At 47.3% G+C, this 20,197-nt stretch overlaps 1 protein-coding gene and 1 long non-coding RNA gene across 4 annotated transcripts in view; one reads left to right on the plus strand and one right to left on the minus strand.

Annotated features, from left to right (window-relative positions):
• Window positions 1-1,172: 1,172 nt before the first annotated feature.
• LOC146075921 (serine/arginine-rich splicing factor 3-like) lies at window positions 1,173-19,482 on the minus strand. 3 transcript variants are annotated; one of them, XM_083185619.1, is made up of 7 exons: window positions 19,301-19,477; window positions 18,187-18,327; window positions 15,890-16,097; window positions 6,906-7,040; window positions 4,969-5,007; window positions 4,132-4,272; window positions 1,173-1,388 (listed from the first exon to the last, which is right to left on the minus strand). In XM_083185619.1, exons 3-7 carry the CDS (start codon window positions 16,093-16,095, stop codon window positions 1,361-1,363), a joined length of 549 nt encoding a protein of 182 aa, XP_083041745.1. In that variant the 5' UTR covers window positions 16,096-16,097; window positions 18,187-18,327; window positions 19,301-19,477; the 3' UTR covers window positions 1,173-1,360. The 3 variants fall into 3 exon arrangements, 2 of the variants coding, with proteins under 2 accessions (XP_083041745.1, XP_083041746.1); XR_014473665.1 differs by lacking the exons at window positions 1,173-1,388; window positions 4,132-4,272 and adding an exon at window positions 5,670-6,108 and having other exon boundaries at window positions 4,967-5,007; window positions 19,301-19,482; XM_083185620.1 differs by lacking the exons at window positions 1,173-1,388; window positions 4,132-4,272; window positions 4,969-5,007 and adding an exon at window positions 5,021-6,108 and having other exon boundaries at window positions 19,301-19,482.
• The window catches only part of LOC146075924 (uncharacterized), a 95,925-nt gene continuing 95,195 nt past the window's right edge, over window positions 19,468-20,197 (plus strand). Inside the window, exon 1 of the long non-coding RNA XR_014473669.1 lies at window positions 19,468-19,726. This is a non-coding gene — a long non-coding RNA (uncharacterized LOC146075924). The remainder of the gene's footprint in view (window positions 19,727-20,197) is intronic.

A 20,197-nucleotide genomic window follows, 5' to 3' on the forward strand; every position in this document is an offset into this window, starting at 1 on the left:
GGGCACTCTTTACAAGGAATGGACAGAAGAAGCCCAGCATCATCGTGCCCTGAGCTGTACACAGGAAAAAGCAGATGTGCTATGAGACTAGTACCAACAGATTGGTAATACTGAAAGTGTCTATGTACATGAAAACAAGTATTCACTTATCTACATGTTAGATTTTCATAATTCCTTATTAAATAATGTAAACTGACAGCATTTCCAGAGTCCTCTTTGTGTAATTGCTGATGCATTAACTAGGTATCGAAAAAAAGATTCCAATTAGGGGCCTGATTCACAGATATTCCCAAAAGCCAAATCTTTCTCAACTGGACAAAACCATGTGCGATGTAGGCGGGGCAAATGTAACGTGCGGGGAGATCATTTATAGGCGAAATTGTTTTCTGTCATTCTCTGTGTATGCAGTCTGATTATTGGATGCTACTGAATTATCATGGTTCTATAACCTCATTTGGCTCAATAGTTCCCTTTGCTGAAGAGACTAGTGATCACCTCATGTATAACGGTGTTGGTCCGGCCGTCACAGGGACTGAATGGTGACCGGGCTCACAAGTACTCCTTCGACTAATGCTTGAGGAAGAGGTCTGAGTGTGGTGGACTGGTAATGGAGTCTGAAAAAAGTTCCAGTATCGTCTCGGTTATCACTGGAAAGATGAATAAATAACCCATATACCATAAGGATAAATAAGATATAAAAAGGGAAATATCATATTCTGTATAGTAGCTGGCACGTGGGAGAGAACTAAGGAGATTGATGGAGTTATCCAAACAGCCCTCCCCCCCGCAAGTGAGATGGTATGCTCCTGTTACAGACACGTGTTTGTAAAGGTATAAAACAAGTACGGATTAGAATCAGATCATGGACTGACACAATGACTTGCCGGAATTAGCTCAGTTTGAAAAGGGTTCATCGTCCTGTCTCCAGGGTGACACTGGACTGGGACACAGGACAGGACATTTGGAGAGCTGGATGGACTGGGACACAGGACGTTTGGAGAGCTGGATGGACTGGGACACAGGACGTTTGGAGAGCTGGATGGGCACAGGACAGGACGTGTGGCTAAGACACAGGACGTGTGGATAAGTTATACCAGAAATCCCACATTTGCCCCTGCTTTACAGGTTTGGTTATGTCTAAACCGGTCCAGTGAGATAGAACAAGATATATAGAAAGTCAGCGGTTTTTATTTGGCAGTTCTTTGTATGGAACAGGAACAGAACATTTCCTATCATCTCTTACAGGACACAATACAAGAAAAACACCCAATAAACAAGGTTTAAAAAGCATCAGAACAATAAAACAAAAAATAAAAAAAATCCATGTCACTGTCATCTGTATGTGTGGATGACAGGCGGACTATTTTCTCTCGTTTGACCTTGAGTGGCTGGAAGAGAAAAAGTAAAAAACACTGGTTACACACCAGAGAAAAATCACAGAAGAGGATCTCATTCTTTCTGCTGCCTATGGCAGTACTGCACCCCCAACAGCCACTATTCATGTCTGTGGCAGTACTGCACACCCCCAACAGCCACTATTCCATTATTTATGTCCGTGGCAGTACTGCACAACCCCCAATGGCTTAAATCTTGTAACATGACTGACTTCCTCACATATAAGTCTATCTACCACTCCTACTGCAATGCTTTGGACACTGCCAAGCATACTACCAATCTCTTCTCATGCCACCAACCCTAAGCGACTTTTAAACACCTTTAAGTATCTTCTGTACCCTCCCCCTGCTCCGGCTACTATCAGTGCACAAGAACTTGCCTCCTACTTGAAGGACAAGATTGATAACATCCGAAATGAAATGGTATTCTCTTCCACAACCTCTAACCCACTTTCTTCCCCACCTGAACCCTCTGGCACTTTCTCTTCATTTGAGCCCACAAATGAAAATGAAGTATCCGCACTCTTCTTATCCTCCTACTCTACTACCTCGCCTCTTGATCCTACACCTGTATAAATCATAAAAAAAAAAAATCTCCTGTGTTATTCCAACCTTAATTAAAATCTGCAATCTCTCTCTTGCTACTGGTACTTTTCAGTCTCTGCTCAAACATGCAGTGATTACTCCCATTCTGAAAAATCAAATCTGACCCTAACTCTCTCTAATACCCCATTCTCACTGCAGCCAAATTCCCGGGTCTAGCATGTAGACCCGGGAATTTTCCTTTTAACACAGGATTTTTGGCAGTGTGAACGGGTCGCACAGCCGGATTTCATACACGGGTAAAACCCTTCTTTTTACCCGTGTCTGAGATCCGGATATGCAGACACGGGTTGACCCGTTCACACTGCCGAAAAACCCGTGTTTAAAGGCAAATTCCTGGGTAGAACTTCACCCGGGAATTTGCCTTAGTGAGAACAGGGGTCCAGCGCGTCAGTCCCCGGCATTCTAATGCCGGGTAAAAGCCGTGTCTTTCTCACTCGCAGTGAGAACACGGCATAACCATCGTCCTCTCTCAGCTCCCATGCACTCTCCAAGCTACTCCAGAGACTTGTCTCTCGCCTCACAAACTTTATTAACTCACACCCTATTAGACCGGCTTCAGGTCAGGCTTTCACTCAAGACTGTACTGACTAAAGTGGTGAATGATCTGGTAACTGCCAAGTCTAAAGGCCATTACTCAATGCTTATGCTTCTAGATCTTTCTGCTGCGTTTGACCCTACCTCCCAACATGACCCTCTCCAGGAGGGACACAATGCTCTGGTTTCTTGACTTCCCCTAAATTTGTGATTACAATCAACTGTGTTAAAACATCTTTCTTTTCAATTAACCCGTATAAAACATGTTGGGAGGTATGGTTTGACACTGTGGATCACACTTTTACAGACACTACACTCCCTAGGTCACATCTTACCTATCTGATCGCTCTTTCGGTGTTCGCTTCTCTGACTCTACTTCCTCTTCACTACCTCTGTCAGTCGGAGTTCCGCAAAGCTCAGCCTTAGGTCCTCTGCTTTTCTCCATCTATACTTCCTCTTGGCAAACTAATCAGCTCTTTCTGGTTTCAGTATCACTTTTATGGAGATAATACTCAAATCTATCAACCCCAGAGTTGTCACCAGTGGTTTTGGGCCGAATCTCTGAATGTCTCTCTGCCATCTCATTTTGGATGCCTTCTCGCCAACTCGAACTCAATATTTCCAAAACAGAATTACTTATATTCCTGCCAACTAAGAACAGTTACCATCCTGATATCTCCATCACTGTTGACAACTTGACAATCTACCCTACCAGCTCGTTGCTTAGGGGTCATCCTCGACTCTGACCTGTCCTTTGTTCCCCACATTCAATCTGTCTCCAAATCATGTTACATGCATCTAAAAAACATATCCAAAATACGACCTTATCTCACACAAGACACTACTAAATCTCTTATCCATGCACTCATTATATCCCGCATTGATTATTGCAATAGTCTCCTAACTGGTCTTCCAAAGAAGAGACTCACCACTACAATCCATTTTAAATGCTGCTGCTGGCTAAACTTCCTTCCAAGACTCTAATCGTCTGCTGATCCGCACTGCCATTGGTTTCCTGTATCTTACCGTACTCAATATAAATCACTACTCACATATAAAGCTACTAACCATACTGCACCAGCTTATATCTCTCTACTTATCACAAAATCTCACATGGCGACCACTCCGCTCTGCACAAGATCTGCGTCTCTCATCTGAGCGGATCATTAGCTCCCATTCACTATTACAGGACTGTCATCGGGCTGCTCAAATCCTATGGAATGCCCCTTCCACGTACAATAAGACTCTCCACTAGCCTCCAACTTTCAAGCGTTCCCTGAAAACTCACCTCGTCAGGCAAGCCTATTAAATTTATGTATCAACCACTTAACCCTCAAAGACACTCATGTATTATATATGGACCTACAAGCTATGCCATTACTGGTGCCTGTCCTTGTGTTTCCCTCCTATGTCCCTATAGATTGTAAGCTTGCAGAAGGGTCCTCCTACCTCCAAGTCTGTCTGTTGTTACCCAGTTTGTTCTATCACGGTCTACAATTGTAAAGCGCAACGGAATCTGCTGCTCTATATAAGACACTGTGAATAAACAATGCTGCTCCATCTGTCTCACTGGCTGAGGGTGGGAAGAATGAAATACCTTCTGGATCTAGTGAATGAACGAGCTGGTTTAGGATTCCTCTCTCTGGACATAGATCTCTCCCTCCTCTCTCTGGACATAGATCTCTCCCTCTTCTCTCTGGACACAGATCTCTCCCTCCGGCGGTCTCTAGAAACGGACCTGAAGGAAATACACAGAAATGAGGGTGTGTGGTCACTGGGTAGACAGTGTCTAGGTCGGGGACTACTAATGGTCGACAAGGACTAGGTAAAAACCGTGAAGTGGTCCCCATACCCACGGTACACATTGACAAAAGGTTTTTCATGTTTTTCTTTTTTAAAGTTGGTTTGTCAGACTTCACTATCAAAGTGGGCATAGAGTAGTGTGCCGAGTGCACCGAGGAACTGTGCCCGAAGCAGGGCGCCCGCAGCAAGCCATGCAAGGAGACGTGGCACACTTATACGGGTTCTATGTCGACAGACAAAAAAAAAACCTCTGTTGACCTTTGGGTATGTCGACCATTTCAAGGTGTCAACCTAATCAGTCTACCTTTAGTGGTTGATTTATGCCGTAACCAGAAATTAGAGGCTCCGTATAATAGGACAAACACTGATCCTCACCTCTACGAGGGGAATTCAAGTGCTGTGTGCTACGGAGGCCACTAGACTATGCCCAACAAATCAATTCCAGCCATTTAGGACCAAACTATATTGTGCCGCCAATTTGATGGGCTGGTGACTAGTGCAGGATAAACTTTGACCCTTTGCGTATACACAGGGATAACCAATGGACAGGTCAGTCCGATTAAACATGGAGATTTGAAGCTATGATGTAACTCAGACGTCATTGTGTCACACGCAATACAGAGAACCTTACCTACTACGGCTACGGGAAAAGCTCCTCCTCCTGGGTGATCTAATACAAAAGGGAAAAAGAAAAATAACTCAAAATAGGGAATTTCATCTGTGGTGGAAAACCACACGGAAGGGGGAGGGGCGAGGGGGTACGACTCCAGATTTGTCCATTGAAGGACCAAAGTTATACCTAATCAAGAAGCCATCACTAACACCTAGGATTGGGAGGAGAGACTGGGAATGGATACGGAACCCAAGCAGGAATCACATCCGCTATAGTGCACCTACCCGCCAGCTACCAGCTGTGGGGGGTTGCCCTGATCACCTCTCTTGAACCCAGACTGCAAACCAGGGGCCTTAGCCCAACACAACAGGGATATTTGGGTAACTACAGTCACAGCACATTTAGCCTGTGGTCTGATTTGGTAAGGGGGACATCCCCTTAGGCAGATTGTACTGTCCCATACTTGGTTAGTGGAACGTATGATGGTTAGTATAGATCTAGACCCCAGAATTAGAAGAGGACCGACTAGGTGAGTATACACACCCCTGTCCTGTACATACGTGCCCCAGCCTCACACAGATCACCCATAAGTGGCAAGCAATGTCAGTTACCTTCCAGTTTCTGCACAGCCGGCCTCAGACCAATGAATGACCTTACAAAAGCTGCGTAATGTCTTATATAACCAGCAGAAAACTCGGTATAAGCAGGAGAAAACTTACTAGTTGTTTGGGTGGCAACAAGCTAGAAATGGTGGATGCCGACACGTGGCCAAGTAGAATTTGTTGACAAGGTTTTGCCAGGTGTTGCGTTGAATTTAGATGGTTGGCGGAGGGGGATGTGGTGCTTTTTCCTGCTTTTATTGCTCAGCCGTAGACTGGCGCTGCAGTTGTTGACAAAGTTAAGAGCCGTGCGGACTGGCCGGTAATGTGTGGGCTGCTGCTGCCGCTGCTGAGTTTTGGTTAAGGTTGGAGAGGTAGAAGGCTGAGTGGACAGCATGCTCGGGAACCAAAGGGCGGTGCAACCTGGTGACTGGCCATGCCTGGGTCATGTGATACAACACCAGCCAAGCTGAATGGGACGCGCTGGTCACATGACGCTGATAAGGCTAGTTGACTAATGTAGACCCAGAGGGTGGTGAGAAGAGACATGATGGTGACTCTGTAACGGGTTTCATGTTTATTAGATGGACCAAAGGCACACACACACATAACAGAAATAAATACAAACAAAAACAGTATAACCATCTATTCATTGGGTGCAAATGGCGGAATTCAAATCTTTCGCGGGCAGCCGACCGCGAAAGTGCTGGCGCCTGACAGAGCAACTCAATTGTTCCTCCATTCAGGCGCAAATTTCAGCGCACACCCGTGGCGGCAGTGCGCTGAAACTAGCGTCACGGCTGGCACTTTTGTCGTGTTTAGCCATTTAACACGGCTAAACCCAGGCATTCTGTGCGCGACCACCGCTTGATCTACCATCAATTTTTTTCAATAAACAATTCAATTCCACCCAAGGAATTGAGTATGGACTAGAAATCCATGCAATTGAAATAGGTATAGGAACAGTTTGTGGCCTGAACTATCTGCCATCTGAAAAGCAGAAATATGGTCATCTGTTAGGTCAGATATTGTGCTGCTTTTACAGATGCCTCAGTCACTAACTGCTGCACACGTGCTTAGAGTAGAACCAGGTAACACTGCAGTACTTTAGGCCTCGCTCACCAACTGGTGCACACGCAACTTTTATACAAAAATATATAGAGTACAGCCTGGGAGGTTCCTCTGTGGGTCTCACCATGTACACGGTAATATAATGTACAGGCAATGGCGTAATACCATATGTCTGCGCTACATCCATCTTATACAGGACACGTGAGAATGTAACTGTAGCCACTGGCAGCTATAGGACAGGATGACGCTCAGACGCACAATACTCAGCAAATAGCCGCCTCATACCTGCGCCTCGGCGGGGGACTTCTCCTGCGATAATCATCCCTAGGTCGTCTGTTCCCAAAAGGCGGCGGTCCGCGGTTCTGGCTGCGTTTCTCCCCGTTAGACAGTTCTACGCTGACACGACATCCACACAAAGTTCTACAGAGAAGCACAAAGCAGAGAAGGAATAAGGGCAGGAATCTCTGCAGCACACCAACATCCTGGCACAGATCAGCTGACACCGACAACATTGCAGCGAGATCCTGCATCTGTGATCAGCCCTAAGTCACCCATATGTGGAGTCACAGCTACTCCAGCACATGGCCGCCCAGTATGTAGGTGCCAGCTAGCCCCAGCACAATGAGTAACACCTAGTTATATACTCAGAGGAAATAGGTTTATGCTCTGTTAGCTCAGGGAAGACTGTAGGGGGTCACACTGAATCTGGTCTCATTCCTGTAAGGGAATTCCCCCTGTACCCAAGGAAGAATAATTCCAATATGGAACCATGTACAAGGCAATAAACTTAAGGCGAGGAAATCTAAGGTAATAATCTCAGAAATATTGCCAGTGCCACGAGCTAGCCCAGGGAGACTAGGGAGGTCAACGTGTGGCTCAAAGACTGGTGCAGGAGGGAGGGATTTGAGTTCCTAGAAAAGTGGGCGGACTTCTCGGTTAGGCGCCATCTCTTGCCAGGACGGATTGCACCTGAACAAGGAGGGTGCAGGGGTGCTCGGGGGTAGAATGGTGGGAAGGCTTGAGGAGATTTTAAATGAGGAGGGAGGGTATAGTAAGAAACCTTAAAAAAAAAAAAAAAAATGTGTAGAATAGAAAGAAAAGACATCTACATTGTGGAGGAAGCAATGGGAAGGGAGCAAGGTATACGAAAAGTGTATGAGAGACACACAGCCAAGTACAAATATTGTCTACGATACTGATTTATCGTTTCAGGAACCTTCCGCAACTGTAAGTAACATGACCAGGGCAAAGGAAAGACGAGATTTGAAATGCCTTTATCTGAATGCTAGGAGTTTAACCCCTTCCCGACATTTGACGTACATGTACGTCATGGTCGGGAAGTACTTCCCGACATTTGACGTACATGTACGTCATGGCTTCTAACTGTCACTGCGTCTATAGACGCGGTGACAGTTAGGAGATGTCTGCTGTCCCTGACAGCAGACATCCCCCCTCGCCGCCCGGGGGGGGGCAGGGATGCCCCCCCCCGGACGGCGATCGCTGTGATTGGCTGTTCACACAGCCAATCACAGCTATTTCTGTGTTACCGGCGGCTATGCCGCTCGGTAACACAGAAATCGGTGGTGATCGGTGCTGTTAAATACAGCACCGATCACCACCGATGAGCTGGCCCCCTCCTCCCACCCGGCACTCACCCGTCCAGAAGCAGGCAGGCTCCCCCGGCAGCAGCAGCAGCGCACGCAGCGCTCCCCCCTCCCCTCCAGCCGCAGCTTCATGAGCTGCCTAAAAAGCATAATGAACTATGAACTGAATGATATAACATAATGAACTATGAACTGAATGATATATATATATATATATATATATATATATATATATATATATATATATATATATATATATATATATATATATATATACATATATATATACACACACACACACACACACACACACACACACACACACACACACACAAGGTGATTCATCGCGCCCTACGGGCGCTCTTCACACCGTCGTAGGGGCTGCGCCCCCTTAATTTGTGAACATTTGCATATGAGAAAGATGGTTAGAATTGTATGAAAGATGCCTGTATTGCAACTTGAGTTATAGATGAAATGTGTTAAATAGAGAGCATATGATGTGGAAGGGGGTGTGTATTGTTTTGTTTAATTAAAAAGCGGTTACAGAGTAAGATGTACATTGATAGTGTGGATGGTACAGTGACATTTGTGGGTGTGGTGGTGGTGGGGGGGGGTTGCGTGTTGTTTAGGTGTGTGTGTGCAATAGTATAGTAGGGTGTTTCTGAGTCAGCGGCTCCCCACTGGGGGAGGTCACGACACAGGAAAACAGGAGGCTGGGTAGTGATAGGGGTGTGTGGGCATAAGGGGGACTAAAAAGGAGGGTGGGAGATACTGTGCAGCTTCTGCCAGTGGGTGAGGGTCCAGCGTGGCAGTACAGGAGTACAGGATGGTGGCCCTTAGTCAGTGTCTCCTCTTACTGGGTGGGAGTTCGGATGCATGAGAGCAGGAGGCTGGGCTATGAGGCATGATAGGGGCATGTGGGCAAAACAGCGTCAGCGACTCCCCAGTGGTGGAAGTTACGGTTCAGGAGAGCAGGAAGCTGGGTAGTGATAGGGGTGTGTGAGTATACGGGGGACTAAAGTGGGGCTTAGGGGTGCTGCCGTGAATTGCGGGAGGGGGTCGCGGGGGGGGGGGGGGGGGGGGGTACCGCGAATTGTGGGAGGGGGGTCACGGGGGGTTGCAGTGAATCGCGGGAGGGTGGGTCACGGGGGCGGGGGGTTGCCGCAATGACAGGAGGGGGGGTCAGGGGTGGGGAATCGCGGTAGGGGGGTCGTGGGGGGCACCGTGAACAGCGGGAGGGGGGGCCCGGGGGGTTGGCGCGAATCGTGGGAGGGGGGGGTCGCGGGGTGCCGCAATCGCAGGAGGGGGGGTGTCACTGGGTGGGACCGCGAATCGCTGGAGTCACCGGGGGTGCCGCGAATTGCGGGGGGTGTGCTGCAAATCGCGGGGGGTGCCGCGAATCGCAACAAGAAAAAATCAACCCAGAAAGTTCAACACATGTAAATGTTGACATAAGTGTGGCATTTCATCGGTGTCCATGTCGACACATGAGAATGAATATGAAAACATTCAAAAAAAAGAACAAATCTTCAAAAACTCATGTCAACCTTTTTCATTGTCGACCATAGCCGTGCCAGTGTTTTGCATGTGCCATTTAATCCTGGGGTTGCCGTGAATCGCGCGCGGGGTGGGGGGGAGGGAGGAGGTGAGGGGTGTCCGCGAATCACAGGAGGAGGGGTCGTGGGTGGATGCCGTGAATTGCGGGAGGGGGGGGGGGGGGGGGTGGGTGCCGCGAATTGTGGGAGGGGGGGCGCGGGGGGTTGCAGTGAATCGCGGGAGGGTGGGTCGCGGGGGCTTGCCGCAATGACAGGAGGGGGGGGGGGGTCAGGGGTGGGGAATCGCGGTAGGGGGGGTCGTGGGGGGCACCGTGAACCGCGGAAGGGGGGGCCCGGCGTGAATCGTGGGAGGTGGCGTCGCGGGGTGCCGCGAATCGCAGGAGGGGGGTGTCACGGGGTGGGGCCGCGAAACGCGGGAGTCACCGGGGGTGCCACGAATTGCGGGGGGTGTGCTGCAAATCGCGGGAGGGGGGTCGCGGGGGGTGCCGCGAATTGCCACAAGAAAAAATCAACACAGAAAGGTCAATACATGTAAATGTTGACATAAGTGTGGCACTTCATTGGTGTCCATGTTGACACATGAGAATGAATATGAAAACATTGAAAAAGTGAGAAATAAATCTTGTCAACCTTTTTCATTGTCGACCATAGCCATGTCAGCGTTTTGCATGTGCCATTTAATCGTGGGGATGCCGTGAATGGGGGGGGGGGGGGGGGGAAGAGAGGGAGGTGCATACCTCCCAACATGACCCTCTCCAGGAGGGACACATTGCTCTGTTTCTGGACTTTCTTCTTAATTTATGGATTACCATCACCTGTGCTTAAACACCTTTCTTATCAATTACCCTGTTTAAAACAGGTGATGACAATCATAAATTAAGATGGAAGTCCACAACCCAGCGTTACAGCTCCAGACACACTTTGAGTGACAGATGTAGCCAAATATATAAGATTATATATATATATATATATATATATATATATATATATATATATATACACACACATATATATATATATATATATACACACACACACACACACACACACACACTAGAAAGATATTCCCGACATATGACGTATATATACGTCATGGTCGGGAGGTACTTTCCGACCGAAGACGTATATATACACGTCATGCTTTTAAACTGTCACCGCGTCTATAGACGCGGTGACAGTTTGGAGATGTCTGCTGTCCCTGACAGCAGACATCCCCCCTCGCGGCGATCGCTGCGATTGGCTGCTGTTCAAATGTCAAATGTGAACAGTCAATTGCAGCGTTTTCTGTGTTACCGACGGCTAAGCCGCTCGGTAACACAGTGATCGGTGCTGTTAAGTACAGCACCGATCACCACCGATCGCCAGCCCCCCCCCCCCTCCCACCCGGCAGCCCCCCCTCCCTCCCACCCACCCGGCTGCCGCAGCGCCAGCACCCCTCCCAACCCCCCACCAGCCGCAGCGCCAGCCCCCCTCCCAAAGCTGGTGACCAAAATGGGGTCACATGTGGGGGGTTCCACTGTATTGGTGCTTCGGGGGTCTTGCTAATGCGACATAGCACCCACCATTCATTCCACCACCAAATATCACTCCTTCCCTTCTGAGTCCTGCCATGCGCCCAACTGGTATTTTTTGGTCACATGTGAGGCATTGCCGTACTCGGGAGAAATTGGGGCACAGATTTTGGGGTGCTTTGTCTCCTTCATTCCTTGTGAAAATGAAAAATTTTGAGCCAGAACTGCATTTTTGTGTCAAAAAATTACATTTTTTTACACAAAAATGCAGATCTGGCTCAAAATGTTTCATTTTCACAAGGAATGAAGGAGACAAAGCACCCCAAAATCTGTGCCCCAATTTCTCCCGAGTACGGCAATGCCTCACATGTGACCAAAAAATACCAGTTGGGTGCATGGCAGGACTCAGAAGGGAAGGAGTGATATTTGGATTTTGCAGCACAGATTCTGGTTGAATGACCCCTGAAGCACCCATACAGTGGAACCCCCCCACAAGTGACCCCATTTTGCAAACTACACCCTTCAGGGAATTCATCAAGGGGTGTAGTGTACATTTCAAACCCCCAGGGGTTTCACCAATTTTGATACAACTGAGCTGTGAAAATGAAAAATTAATTTTTTTCATTTTCACTGCCCAGTTGTACCACAATTGGTGAAACCCCTGGGGGTTTGAAATGTACACTATACCCCTAGATGAATTCCCTGAAGGGTGTAGTTTGCAAAATGGGGTCACTTGTGGGGGGGTTCCTAACTTTTAGCATTTTATGGTGCCTAGAAACCTACATGGTGCCTAAAAAATAATAAAAAGGAGGCTCCAAAATCAAGTAGGTGCTCCTTCTATTATGAAGCCTGTGGTTTGGTCAACGTGCACACTAGGGCCACATATAGGATATTTATGAAAACCAAAGAATTGGGGGAATCAATTTTTAGTCACATTTCTCTAGTAAAATCTGCTGTGTTCCTTAGAAAAATGTATTAAAATTGCAAATCTGCAAAAAAAATGAAATTTTGAAATTTCACCTACACTTTGTTTTAATTCCTGTGAAACACCTAAAGGGTTAACAAACTTCCAAAATGCTGTTTTGAATACTGTGAGGGGTGCAGTTTTTGAAATGGCATCATTTATGGGGGTGTCTCACATACAAGTCCCTCAAAGTCACATCAGAACTGAACTGGTCCCTAAAAAAAATCAGTGTTTGAAATTTTCTTGAAAATTTGAGAATTTGCTATTCATATTTTAAGCCTCCTAGTGTCCAAAAAAATGAAAATGAGGTTGAAATAATGATGGCAACATAAAGTATACATATGGTCTATGTTAGTTATTAACTATTTTGAGTGGTAAGATTATTTGTCTCACAAGCAGAAAATGTAACATTTTGCAAATCGCAAAATTTTCCATTTTTTTACGACACTTTGGTATTTTTCACAAAAAAACACAGACTGTATCGACGAAAATTTACCACTAACTTGAAGTACAATGTGTCACGAATCTCAAAATCACTGGGATAAGTAAAAGCAAAAAAAAGTTATCCCCACTTAAGTGATACATGTCAGATTTGAAAAAAAGGGCTCTGTCAGGAACGCAAAAACTGGCTCTGTCAGGAAGGGGTTAACTGGTAAAATGGGAGAACTAGAGACCCTAGTTTTGGAGGAAGATTTTGATCTCAGGTATTACTGAAACTTGGTGGGATGAATCACATGAGTGGGAGGCTAACATAGAAGGTTATAGTCTGTTTAGAAAAAACAGATTAGGTAGAAGGGGGGGGGGGGGGGGGGGTATGTTATATGTTAAACCATCCTTAAAACCATACATAAGGGAAGACATAAAACGAGAGCACAATGGAGTCGGTAGAAATCACAGGTAAAAGGGGCTAAAAAACATAGTAGGAACATGTTAACCCACCCAACATAAATACGGAGGAGGAAAGAGACCTCTTGCTACAGGTTGGAAAAGCAGCCAGCTTAGGGGACATTATTATTATGGGCGACTAACTACCCAGGATGAAATTGGAAGGATAGGTCAGGTAGTACCGCTAAGGGAAATGTTTTATTGCATGCCCTAAATGACCTCTATTTGTATCAATTTATTGAAAATCCAAACCAGAAACAACAATATCCTGGTTCTCTTGATAAGCAACAATGGGGACATTGTTACTAACATAACCATAAGGGAGACATTGGGGAATCTTTTTAGATTTGAACAAATTTTGGTAAGTTTGAGGAGTCATTAAAGGATATATACTGGAATAGAGGTATGGATACTACTAAAAGGTGGCAAACTTTATAAAAAAAAATACAGCAGGAGGGCACTGATACATTTATTCCTAGGGTAAATAAAAGAACAATTGTCAAAAGGAAACCTATGTGGCTTAACAGCAAAGTCAAATAGCAAAAAAAAGGGCATTCAAAAAGTTTAAACAAGATGGGAAACCCAAATCATTTGCCGCATATAAAGAATTAGAGACTGAGGGGCAGATTTATTCATCTCGGTGAAGCGATAAAGTGTCTGGTTTTTATCACCAGCCAATCAGCTCCTACCTGTCATTCTTCAAACCAAGCCTGTAACTTCACAGGTAGGAGCGGATTGGCCGGTGATAAAAACCAGACCGGTTTATCACTTCACCAAGCTTAATAAATCTGCCCCTGAATGTAAAATAAGCGCAGATAGCAAATCTAATCCCTATAAAAAATTCTACAGTTATATATAAACAGGAAACGGTTAAGGAAGGAAAATATTGGGCCACTAAAAAAAAAAAAAAAAGCAGGGTACCCTGGTAATAGAGGGAAAAGAGAAAGTAGAATTATTCAATTAATGTTTTGCTTTGGTATTTACAAGGGAAGAATCTTCAGAAGATCTCCCACAGATTAAATGCGCGGCTCATGATGGCTCCCAAACTATGTTTCAGTCACATATAGATTACACAACCTAAATAGTAACAAATCTCCTGGCCCGGATGAAATACACCCTAGGATACTAAAAGAATTGGAGTTCTGTCATAACACTACCATTATATTGGATATTCGAGGAAATAAACTTGGGGAAGGTACCCAGGGACTGTCGCATAGCTAACATAGTACCAATATGGTAGAAAGGTAGCAAAACTAACCCTGAAAATTATAGACCGATCAGCCTTACATCCATTGTGGGGAAAATATTAGAAGGAATAATAAGAGATAGTATCCAAAATTTCTTAGAACAGGAGAAAGTGATATGTAAGGCTCAGCATGGGTTAGTCAAAATATATCATGTCAGACTAATTTAATTAGCTTCTATGAGGAAGTCAGTAGGGGGCTGGACTTAGGGAAATCTGTTGATGTAATACTGCTTGATATCGCTAAAGCTTTTGACACGGTGCCTCATAAAAGGTTATTAATGAGACTAGGTAATTTAGGGTTAGGAGATAAAATTTGTAATTGGATTAAAAACTGGTTGCACAATCGGGGACAGAGAGTGGTGGTAAATGGCATACATTCCAGCTGGGGTGAGGTCCAAAGTGGAGTCACGCAAGGTTCAATATTGGGACAAACTGGAAAGGTGGAAAATGCAGTTTAACATTGAAAAATGTAAAGTAATTCATTATGGGAACAAAAATGAACAAGCTCCTTATAGGCTAAATGGAGTTATTATAGTGAATTCTACTGTAGAGAAGGACTTGGGGGTCATCATAGTCCTAGAACCTTGCATTCTGGTGGAATCGATGCAATAAATACAGTATCTATCCTTATGTATCAATGCCTATTTCCCTATAGATTGTAAGCAGGACCCTCCTACAGTTTGACTGTCTGTAAATACCCTGTTTGTTGTATCACTGTCTCCTTTGTAAAGCGCAATGGAATATGCTGCTCTATGTAATAAACTGATAATAAATAAATCATAAATGAAAAATGGGTAATAGTGCACACTGCTCAAGTGCAGCAGCAAAAGCAAACTGGACACTGGCATGATTTAAACGGTGTATGGATTCAAGGGATGCCAATGTGAGTGCCTCTTAACAAGGCATTGGTGAGACCACACTTAGAATATATAGTGTTCAGTTCTGGGCACCGCACCTTAAAAAGAACATAAATGAATTGGAACAGGTACAGAGAAGGGCGACTAAGCTAGTAAAAGGTCTTGAAGCACTAGAATGCAAAAATAGGTTACCCAGGCTGCATATCTTTTCACTGGAGAAACAGAGGATGAGAGGAAATATGACTAGTATGTTCAAATACAGGATTGGGAATCATATGGAACTGGGAGAGGATTGGTCACTAACAGGTCTATACTTAGGACAAGCGGGAATGTACTGAGGGACGAGGAAAAGAAATTCAGTACTAAATTAAGAAGAGGATTCTTTACCATTAGAGCAGTAACATTCTGGAACTCATTGCCGGTGGGGTGTTTACAACAACTACTGTTAATGAATTTAAATCAAAACTGGCATTTTTGGCCACTAAGAGAATCCTATAGATATGACTTACTCAAGTCAGTAGTTACAAGTTAGATAGGTTGAACTCGAAGGACTAACGTCTTTTTTTCAGCCTTAATTACTATGTTACAACATGCAGCAAGTGGAATGAGAGGCTGTGCCCCAATCAGAGAGAAGGGAAGAAATTACCGTCCATCCAACTCTCTCACTGCATCCGCTGCATCTCTGGGGTCTTCAAACTCTACAAAGGCAAAGCCAGGGGGGCTCCTGGCCACCCACACACTGCGCAAGGGTCCGTAGTGGCCGAACGCCCGCTCCAGTTCCATCTTGTTACCATTGTTACCCAGGTTCCCAATATAGACTTTGCAGTCCAGTGGGCAGGAGTCACGGTGCATGGCTACAAAATAGAGAGAGAATATATAGGTCAGAGACAAACCAGATACATGGATACAAATCTCTTTTATACAACTCCCTTTGTCACCACAGGTCTATGCCACTAGTACATACAGTACACATGTACATCTCCACATGTAGCAGAGGGCTACATACATGCACCATTCATACAGGCCACATCTGCTGGTACGGCGGCAGATATTCACTACAATATACAATACAGGGTTCTGGGGAGGGGCATAGTCCCATATTCAGCGCTATTGGGGTTAGCCAGCACTTGAGACGCTGAGCTGCCTAAATTGTTGCACAGCAACTCATCCCAACCGCAAGATCCCGCAGTCTGGCAGAGGGAAGGCTGTCCCAGCGTGTGAGGACTGAAGTATTATACATGTGTGTACAGGAGATCCAGTCTATGTACACAATAGGGTAAGCCTTCCATCTGGGAGAGGTACAACAGTGGTGAGGATATCCCGGGCACAGTACATACTAGGGTGATCCTTCCCTCTGGGAGATGTATAACCGTGATGAGTATATCCCAGGCACAGTAATGATAGCGCTCACAGTACATACTAGGGTGAGCCTTCCCTCTGGGAGATGTATAACAGTGGTGAGTATATCCCGGGCACAGTAATGATAGCACTCACAGTACATGCTAGAGAAAAGTGACCAATACACACCATCACTGAACTGGACAGGACTACCAGACAGCAGATAGTTACTTCCGGTGGGGGCCGGGGATAGTCGCATGCACGTGGAGCTCCGGTCCCCCATCCCCAGCCTCCGGAGCAGTGGTGAGGAGAGGGAAGTGGCAGCACTGCTCACCCCCGGCAGTGAGCGGCGGTTAGCACCGCAAACTGCTGGAGAAGAGGCGGGACGGACAGGACCATCGGCCTGCGGGCCCCCCTGCTGGGGTTGGAGAGGAAACCACATTGGGAGCTCACATCCCCCCAGCACCACTGCTGGATCGCGAGCTGAGACAGCCACCAGGAGTGAAGAGGAGAAAAGGCCGGGATCCCCCCAGGCAGCTGCGGTCCGGCCTAGTGGAGGCCCCACACAGAGGTCTGCAGGCGTCTATCCCACAACCCCGGCATCCAGGCGACCATCGGTGGAAGAGGTGAGGGGAAGCTATGGGAGGGCACCAGCGGTGCCCCCAGGAGACATCGTGGCATGGATCTCAGCCCAGGGAGGACCCAACTCCAGCCCCAGGCCTCACTGAATCTCTCTCCCCCACCACCACCCACGGCTCTCCCTACAGGAAGATACAAGATGTGCACTCAGCCATATGTATCCCGTGTCCTCTATGTGATAACTGTACTGTCTCTGTTACAACTGTGCAGTCTTTGCTCACACTGTTACTGTACTGTCCCTGCTTATATTGTTACCCACCTGGCTGCTGCAATGACCAGTGGTGCCATTGATGGCTGCCTAGGTGCTGCGCAGCTCGGCGGGCATGTCCCCCCGCATGTAATGTCCCAATGTAACGTGTGTAATGTCATCCCCCCCTTTATCCCTGCTTGATGCTGCACTGAAAACCACAAAAAAAATACCTAGTGCGCGCAAGCACACATGGCCAACAAAGTTGATTCTATTCTATAGCTTGGGGATAAGAGTACGAATGTGGTATACTGCGGTAACGCTGTCAGCGTGCATCCCCCGGCCAGCCACCATTACACACCTTTATCTGCTTGTGTGAGGCAGACAAAATGGCGGCATCTTTATCCCACGAGATCAGTGCACGCAGGCAATAACACAGTCTGGCAGGGATAAGTAACACATCCGCCTTATAGTGTGTACACTGGTGCAATATGGCTTCCGATGTTGCCGATATAGTGAACATCGGAAGCCATATCGCATGCTGATTGTGTGCTTTAGGGCTTGAGAGTCCGATGCGCGCTCCCGTGTGAGCGGAAATCGGCAGCCAAGACTATATAGTTCAGATCTGCACTATATAGTCAAAATTGTGCTACTCCATGCATGCCGTGCGATGTGAGTCCCGATACGATCTGATCGTATCAGGACTCGCATAGCACGGCATATCTGACCATGTGGCCACACCATTACAGAACAGCAGGCAGCAAGGGAGATCTACTCACTGGTTTCTGATGAGGCGCGGGATCCGTAGCTCCTTCGTGACTCCAGTCTGGAGATCCTCTTCCTCTGCTCACAGGCGACTGGTGATCTCTCTCCCCAGCTGCAGGTAACGTAGTCTGGGCGACCAACCGATCACAGCAACGCTACAAAGACACATTCATAAGGTTACGCTTACCCTATATCAGGACAATGGGAGACGCAGCGCTGATTCTACCATATGCGCTCTGGGGAAGTGATAGCGTATGACCGGGACCATTCCGTGCTCTGGGGAAGTGATAGCGTATGACCGGGACCATTCCGTGCTCTGGGGAAGTGATAGCGTATGACCGGGACCATTCCGTGCTCTGGGGGAATGATAGCGTATGACCGGGACCATTCCATGCTCTGGGGAAGTGATAGCGTATGACCGGGACAGTTACGGGCTCTGGGGAAGGGATAGCGTATGACCGGGACCGTTACGTGCTCTGGGGAAGTGATAGCGTATGACCGGGACCGTTACGTGCTCTGGGGAAGTGATAGCGTATGACCGGGACCGTTACACGCTCTGGGGAAGTGATAGCGTATGACCGGGACCATTACGTGCTCTGGGGAAGTGATAGCGTATGACCAGGACCATTACAGTCTATGGGATGTACTGGGGAGAATAACATAGAAGATGGAGACTGATCAGCATGTGGCAGCCGTAAGATACCGCGTGTAATAGCCAAGTGACCACCAGCACTGCGTGTGCATTACATACATGTGTGTAACATACATCAGCCCATTACATCTACTGTGTACAGGAGATGGATCACCTATCAGCGGCCATTACCACCCACAGATGCCAGGGACCACACAACGGGCGCTATAGGGAATCCCAGGCAGGCACGGGGAGATCATACAAACCCCACACAGATGGGGCCAAGGTGTGAATCCTAATGCTGAGGCAGCAATACTAACCACCGTGCTGCCCGAGAGGAACAATGCTCTATTACCGCCTATTACTGATGTAACATGTGCACGTTACCCCTCCCCCCGCCCTGGCGCTATAACATATACACATATGTGTATATATATATATATATATATATATATATATATATATATTAGTTAGGCTCCATGCTTCCTCCATCTCACCTCAGGCTGATCCGTCTCCCCGCAGCTGGTCCCCGGTGCCGCTTCTGCTCGCCGTCTCCGTGCTACTGCTACAACAGTGTGACGGTAACGTCTCAACACCAAACTCTGAAAAGACCCGCCGCCATTACTGCTTTACAGTCACATGGGCCGGTGACGTCAGAGTGGAGGCGGATCCCATCAGTGGGCGAGAGTGTCCCCGCCTCCTCCCCTTCCCGCCCTGATTCCTAATCATTCCCTCGTGCTCACACCCCGTCTCCTCCCTCCTCCTGTTTGTTCCCGCCCACATCTCTCCCCGTTCACTGGTCTCTCCGCCCAGTCTCCTACCCGGGCACGCCCCCTGATTGACGAGCACGAGCGCGTCTCCTCAGTCCCAGAGTGACTCCAGTCACTCACTGAGCGGGAATCATCTTTTCTGCGGTATGTGAGGTGAGCGCTCTTGAGGGGCCCCTGGTCCTCAGCTGGGGAGAGCGTAGTGTGTGCTGGGAGGGGGGAATGTGCGGCCTCTGCTGTGTAATTGTCTGCTCTGTGCCACCAGCATACCCTCCAACTGTACCGATTTTGCCGATACAGTAACGTTTTTTAACGGTCTGTACCGGCAAAATACAAAGTGTACCGATGTACCGATTTTCTGCCGCCACGGGTGGTAAACAGTAGCACCCGTTCCCAGTGGTGCTTTGAGGGCCCCGGCCAGCGTGAGTCGCGCTGACATCACACGGCTCCCGCGCGTACCCTCCAGCACTCCTCCGCGGGTGCATACTCTGCAGAGTATACAAGGAGCAGAAGGACTGTGGAGCACCTGCAGCGGCTGGCGGGAGTCAGGACGCAGTGAGCGGCATACAGTGGGCGGTATTCAATGAGAATACCGGCGAGGTGCAGCGAATCCTTTTTAGGATTCGC

This window comes from Crinia signifera, chromosome 4, assembly GCF_055691185.1.
Source record: "Crinia signifera chromosome 4, ASM5569118v1, whole genome shotgun sequence".
In the NCBI taxonomy this organism is placed as follows: Eukaryota; Metazoa; Chordata; class Amphibia; order Anura; family Myobatrachidae; genus Crinia; species Crinia signifera.

Excerpts from the sequence above, each read along its gene's own strand:
- LOC146075921 (XM_083185619.1), bottom strand. The coding sequence starts at position 16,095 with ATGCACCGTGACTCCTGCCCACTGGACTGCAAAGTCTATATTGGGAAC. Across the intron at positions 4,273-4,968 it reads TTTTCCCGTAGCCGTAGTAG|GTCCGTTTCTAGAGACCGCC; the intron begins GTAAGGTTCTCT and ends TATTTCCTTCAG. Across the intron at positions 1,389-4,131 it reads TCATTCACTAGATCCAGAAG|CCACTCAAGGTCAAACGAGA; the intron begins GTATTTCATTCT and ends TTTCTCTTCCAG.